The sequence below is a fragment of the Echinops telfairi genome, unplaced genomic scaffold (genome assembly GCF_000313985.2).
Source record: "Echinops telfairi isolate 266 unplaced genomic scaffold, ASM31398v2 ScPeMD7_12;HRSCAF=54, whole genome shotgun sequence".
NCBI classification, from domain to species: Eukaryota; Metazoa; Chordata; class Mammalia; order Afrosoricida; family Tenrecidae; genus Echinops; species Echinops telfairi.
In genome coordinates, this window is record NW_022103909.1 from 1,703,412 (window position 1) to 1,710,269 (window position 6,858).

The window sequence follows — 6,858 nt, forward strand, 5'->3', positions numbered from 1 at the left end:
GGAAGGGAATGGACTTTTTCCACGAACTCTCTGACGCCCTCAGGTAGGTGGGTATGTGTGTCCATGTTGTGTGCGCACCTGGAGTCTTAAGATGAAAAAGCGACAGCAGTCAAGACTTAGGCTGCAGAAAGGCTGTGGTCACAAGCGAGTGGTGGCTCAGCGGCAGAAGCTCTGCGCTCAACCAGAGATGGCATGTGCTGCCCTAGTTTGTGAACAGAATGCAGCTTTCCAATTTCATGCTGGAAGAGAAGTTCTGAGATCACAGGAACACGCAGAGACAGATGCCTTGCAGAGGGGGCTGGGGGAGGGGGCGAGCAGAAATCTCGGGCTTGTGTTTAAAAGGGGCCCGAGGAGGAGATACAGGCCACAGAGAAACTGGGACGCAGAGACCTGGCACTCCAGATGCCTGAACAATAAGACAAGACCTGCGGAAGCATCAGGGCCCGTTGCGGAGCAGTGCGAGGCTCCCGGAGAACGAGCTGAGCTTCCTGTGAAATGCATTTAAAATGGCTAGGAACTAAATCTTGGTGTGTCGGGGTTGTCGTTGTATTTGCCAAGAAGGATAAACTCTGTCTGAACATCCAGTCCCTCGTTGGTAATGAGCAAGCGACTGTTGCTAAAAACAAAAGCATTTGTGTTGCGTATTTTCCAAGCACGATTGACTGTCCGCTCCCTGGCCCAAATTGGTGAATGGGAACACCGAGCTGTAGCCGCCCAGTGGTTCCAAGTCTGCTCTCTCTGGATAGTTAGATCATGTTGAAAAGGAGGAGGCAGCTGGCAGATTTCTGAGTTGGCCACATGGGGGGTGGGGAAAGCCACCAGGTGGCAAGACTGGGGCGACTTTGTTCTATAGTTGCTGTTTCAACAAACTGCAGCAAGAAACCTGGTCTCTGGGGAGAGTCCTCCTCGAAAATCCCCAGGATGGGGACGGAAAGCCGACCACTACCAACACAGGTTTAGGTAGAAGCCCCAGAACACCTGTATAATCCACACTTCAAGCAAGGTCCTCGGGAACATAGTATTACCTAGCTCAGTTGCAAGGATTTGCATTAAAATTCGTAAGTGATCTTAACTGGGGCTGAGCTTCTGGGAAAGATGGGGTCTGGGAACGTTCCTCTGATTTTCAAAGGGGTCCATCAGCTTCCAAAGGGCCAGCTCCCTCCACGCCCGCACCGAGTCCTCTCTTCGTGCCAGCTCCGGTCTTTCCACTGGCTGCCCACACATTGGATGCTTCGCCATACCGTGCATGGTGTCGTCTCTTACCTTTGACTTTAACAGCCCCTGTGGGAGTCTGCACGGGAACTGTGTGTGAGAGCGTCTCTGAGTGTAAGCACCGCAGGGGACTATTGGCTCTCATTCTAGGGGAGCAGCTGCGGAGCGGGCCAGACAACAATAGGGACGTCCGCTAACTCCCAGGCTCTTGACTGTATGGGAATGCTGGCTAGTGATCGGGGTCAGTCTCTTCTGTGATTTACTCGTCCCACAAACTCAGTAACAGTCAAAGTACCATGAATTCTTTGAATGACATCCCATCAGCAAACCATGCGACAGGAGGTCTTGAAACACAGGCAATGGAGTGATGGGGAGGGTGAAAATTACTGTAATTCCATGAGGCAAGGAAGCAAATGACATGTCCCAAGAGACCGTGAGCTTGGTGACAATTTTTTTCCCGCCACCCCCAAGTACGGTGAGGCCTCCTAAGTGATCCTTAAGCACGTGCTTTTAAACAGCGTGGATGGCATGGGTGCCGCATGCCTGGCAAGCACTGTCCGAGGAGCCATTCCAGAGACCCTCTCCCGGGAAAGACATGCAATGCAAGGCCACGGCTTGGATAAAATGGATGGCGGGGGAAGAGGAGATGAGGCAAATTCGGTCAGCTTGGTGTTCAATTTTTCTCACCTGGAATTACAGAGATAGTTTTCAAAGCTCGGAGAACCCTGAATGTTCTCAGCGCTGAGACATTGCCCAGGTCCACAAACTCTGTCACATATCTGTAGTAAGGGAGGCCACACACAGACACCAATGACAAACACAGACACAAACACCAACACCAAAGGGGGGAAAAAAAACCAAAACAAACAAAGCCACGACAAAACAAAAAGTACAGTACGTCACGTCAGGGCCCTAACCCCACACCTAACACCAACCCCGCGCCATCTTACCTGGGATTACCGAAATAGTTTTCAAAGCCCTCAGAACCCTGAAAGTGCGCAGAGCTGAAACATTGCCTAGGTTTACAAACTCTGTTATATACCTGCAGAATCAAACCAAAGTTAACTTGTAATGGTACCACTGGGCAGGGGGTTGGGAATGGGGGAGAGAAAGGGTCTTACATACAAGCTATGACTTTATTTCATTTTTTCCTACGGTGTGTGTGTGGGGGGGGCGGTAGTTTAGAAACAGAGATAGCTTCAGTAACACTTGGTTTGTTGGGTTAAATTGGGCCAGGAGAACTCGAGTGTATCTGAAGGCACTGATGTAACCAGGGTTCCCTGGGGCTTCCTCTCTTAATCAGTGTGGTGACACGCTCATCCCCTTCAGGGCTGTCTCTATTCTGAGCCTATTTCATTGTTTTTCTTTATTGGAAAAAGGATAACTAAAATAAAACCCCAAACCAACCAACCCAACAAGCCACTGGCATCGATTCTGATTCCTTGTTCCTGAGGCTGTACATCTTTCTAGGAGCAGACACCCTCGCTTTCCCCCACAGAGTGGCTCGTGGCTTTGAACCACAGACTCTGAGGTTAGCAGTCCAGTGCTTACCCTGCAGGGCCATCAGGGAAAAAAAAAAAAAAAGAAAGCCAAGGGTTTAGCTCCAAGTTTTGGATTGATTTCTTAGAAAAGGAGACATCCTTTTGAACCAAGAGCCCCACAAATACATCTACATTAAAACAACTTTTTAGTTGTCCATGGCAAAAACGCGTAAGGCCTTCCATACAAGCTATGACTTGCATATCTAAAAGACTCGTCTGAGAATTGCACGCGGCTTTTTGTGCCTGCAGGTCAAGTCAGATCAGGAAAATCCAGCTCATGGCATCAGGACAAAAATGTGTTAAATGCCAGTGTTATCACCCGCTCTGGGCCTGGCAAGGGCACACGTAATTTCAGCAAACACCAATTTGTATTCATAGACGTGGATGCTAGAAACTGTCTTAAAAGAAAGTCAACATTGCAGTTTCACGCACCCGTGGCTATTGTGCATTCCCATGTTTCTAGTTGGGACCCATCTAGATGCCCAGACCCACACATACACAAATGCACCCTTTCTCTCTTACACACCTGTGCATGCAGACATGCCCGAGCCCCGAAACATCACTCGGAAGCGCCAAACGCACCACCATGCAGTCGATTCCGCCCGCAGGGACCTATAGGGCAGGTGGAACCCGCCCCTGTGGGCTTCCGAGACTGTAGCTCTTCACCGGAGTAGAAAGCCCCGTCTTCCTCCTATCTGCAATACCACAGCCCCGACCAAGCCCGAGCTTTAACCCAGCCTGGAGAAGAAAGACAGCAGGACGCCCCCATAGGGCTCTCTGTCACTAACTGCAGCCACACGAGTCACTAGGCGCCACTAGCACACCAATGTGGAGTTAGGCTGGTCTCTAGCCAGAGCTGTCAATTCTGGCCGGTAATTCTTTGGTTTGGATTCCTTGGCTAATGTTTTGATGCGCTTTAGAGTCTGCATCACTGGCCAGTCTTATTAAATTACAGGTGATCTAACCTATCAGGGAAATGGATTTTCAGCTTCAGATTGACAAGCTAAGAAATCCCATGTCTCCACAGGGGCTCCCCTAGTGATGGGCCTGCAAAGCCTAGTCAATGTTAGGTTCCAAAGTCCGTGGAAAATTTTTTTATCTTTTCATTTCCATTTTCCATGAACCGTTTTTGAAGCCCCTTCGCCTGAGGGAGTGCCGATGGACATCACCTCCAGTCTCACTGTTTACCTTCTCACACAGATACGGTCACTACCGGTCCCACCAGGGCCCTCCCCAGAAAGAAGTGCACGCAGACGCACACCCAGAGGGCCTTTCCTCTTCCAAACCGTCATACAAGCGCCCCCACACGCCCACACACACGTGCCCGCCCCACACATGAAGGAAGTCAGCAGCGGACTTACGCCATCATGATGACGCTGAAATCTAGCCAGTTCCATGGATCCCGTAAGAAGGTAAAGCCGTCTATGCAGAAACCTCTTGCAATAATTTTCACTAGTGATTCAAACGTATAAATCCCCGTGAATGTGTACCTGTCAAAGGAATGGGAGAACCGGAGGTGATTTCTGAACAGGAGACTTGAAGTGAACGTTTCAAAGTGACGCTTGCCTGGAGCGTGGTTTCAGGGAACAGAGACAAAACAGAAAAGACAGGGGCCAGTGCGACAAAAAGGAGTGAGGAGGAGGAAGGCATGCCGTGACGGGAACGAATGGAAGCGCACAGACCGAGCGTTGGGTCAATGTGGAGTCCTGATGGGTATTGCAGGGATGAAACTCCATATTGCCAGGAGCAGCCAAAATCTCACTGCCATTAAGTTCATTCAAACTCATAGGGCCCCTCAGGGCACCAGAATCGCTCCTTTGGGTTTCTGAGGCTGTAACTCTTTACAGGAGTTGAAAGCCCCACCTGGCCCTGGCCCCCACCCCCACCCCCACGGAGCAGCTGGTGGTGTTGAGCCAGTGACCTTTACAATTAGTAGCCCAATTCATAATCTACAATGCTCCCAGGGCTCTTAAGGGTTTTTTTTTTTTAACCTAAAACCACACTCTCTGCCACTGAGTCAACCCTCACTAGTGGTGACCCTAGAGGGCAGGGTAGAGCTGCCCCCTGTGAGTTCCTGAGGCGGTAATTCTTTACAGGAGTAGAAAGCACCATCTTTTGCCCTTGATGCAGCTGGTGGTTTTGAACTGCTGATCTTGTGGTTAGCAGCCTAATGTGTAACCACCATGCTAACCAGGCCCCTTATTTAACCTTAGAGCCGGTCAAAAGGAAAAGAAAGCGAATGTTGCAGAAGGATTCTGTTTCACCAGGAGTGGAAGGTCCCAAATGGTGATGGGCGGCCAGGGGAGGACAGCAGAGAAAGTGGAGGGTTCCGAGGATTTTTTATCTTCCTGGAGCTGCCTTGTAAGACTAGTTCATCTGCATTCTCACCCTCTCAATGAAGTTAAAAAAGATAGGCAGACATGGACAGTTTTCCTTGATGGATAGCGTATGACAAGACAAGATCAAGAAATGAAAAGTTTTAAACACACAAATAAATAAATGAACTACTCACTCCACATTCTTCGACCACTCGGGAGGGTTACTAAAAGTCATGAATACACAGTTGGTCAAAATAGTGCACATAATGATCATGCTAAATACTGTAGAGAAGAGTCAAGGGAAAAATACACACCGTCTACCCCTCCCCCAAAGCAGACACATTTCATACGCGGCCTCATTTTCATCGGTCACAGGCTTTCCCGTGGAGTAATGAGATGGAAGCAGTCCGGCCATGCAAATTAGTCAGCATTTTCTACGTAAGGGGAGTAAATACCTGAAATGGTTCCTAGCCATCTAAACATCTGGACCAAGAAAGCCCCTGAATCTGAGGCAGTAGCTCAGTGCTTGAGAAATTTTCAAACGTCCAAGGCAGGCCTCTAATTCATGCCTTCCACTGCTTGCAACTCCAGGAGTGACTTCCAAAAACGACTCAAACTGGGTATTACTGCACGAAAGAGTCGGATGCCCTGAAACTGGGTGACATTACAAAACTCTGAGCACTTAAACAGAAGACGGGAACAAATGGCTACCGGCCCCATTGGTTCTTTTCCCTGAAACTAGTAGAACCCCAAGATCCTCACGTTATCATCTAAAGAAAACAAAATTTGCTGGAGCTCAGCTCAAGGGGCACAGGCATAGCCCTCGGAACTGGTCGGGTAGACAACCAGTGAAAAAACTGGTTGATAACAACCAGATATAATGGTCCAAACCAAGACATGTACACGAGCAACCATGCGCATGCTGCAGAAAAGGATATGAATGTATCAAAATTTTAATAGCTATTCTTCTCATCAGGTTAAAAGGACTTAAAATGTACAAGGCAGGCGTGGCACTAAATCTGAAGAGAGTTTTCCCTCTGTTTAATACTACAAAGGTCTGTGGAGAGAGAGAGAGAGAGAGAGAGAGAGAGATCATTAAAGCATGGAGATTCATCACCACATCCAACAACATGCATCAGGGCCACGCAGGAAGACAGGCACTCCCTGGTTACACGGCAGACCCGCCCCCCAGGGTCTCCACGTCATAGGTATGTTGGGCGGGGCGTATGGTTCTGATTCAGGCTTGCTTTACTGCAAAGGAAATGCTGGAAGCCCTGTCCAGGAGTGCGGAGTGCAGGAGACTGTGAGGAAGGACTTGCTGTGAGCAGGGGATGGTTCACACAGGTCTTTCGTTTTAATCTTTACTGGGTGCTCACACAGCTCTTATCACAATCCAGCCAGCCAGCCACTGGGTTCACACATTGCTAAGAGAAGGAAAATGTACCGAGCACTAAAGGGTAAGTACAAGCTATCCATTCATCAGCTGTTCATACCCCGGGTACTTTCTGTAAACGCAAATGTACTTACAATACCAACTTCCCAGCAAATGTTATCTGTACCCATTGCCATTGTACTCATTGCCAGAGTCAATTCATGGTGACCCTGAAGGGCAGAGTAGAATTTTCCAAGGGTTTCTAGGCCGTAAAGCTTTTAAAAATACTTTTATTGGGAGCTCTTACATCTCTTCTCAACAATCCATACATTCATCCAGTGTGTCAAGCACATTTGCACATACACTGCCATCATTTTCAAAGCAGTCTCTTCCCACTGGAGCCCGATATCAGCTC

The 6,858-nt window shown here is 48.8% G+C and overlaps 1 protein-coding gene across 4 annotated transcripts in view; it reads right to left on the reverse strand.

Moving 5' to 3' along the window:
- Nucleotides 1-6,858, reverse strand: part of SCN8A (sodium voltage-gated channel alpha subunit 8) — a 172,543-nt gene that overhangs the window by 113,240 nt on the left and 52,445 nt on the right. For 2 of the 4 annotated variants that reach the window (XM_030884781.2, XM_030884780.2), the window contains exons 2-5: nt 6,010-6,128; nt 5,266-5,355; nt 4,115-4,243; nt 1,900-1,991 (exon numbers count right to left, since the gene is read on the reverse strand). In XM_030884781.2, coding sequence (XP_030740641.1) covers nt 1,900-1,991; nt 4,115-4,243; nt 5,266-5,355; nt 6,010-6,128 — 430 coding nt within the window. Of the gene's footprint in view, nt 1-1,899; nt 1,992-2,162; nt 2,255-4,114; nt 4,244-5,265; nt 5,356-6,009; nt 6,129-6,858 lie in introns of all 4 variants that reach the window. The other 2 variants (XM_004711370.2, XM_004711369.2) reach the window with 1 other exon arrangement.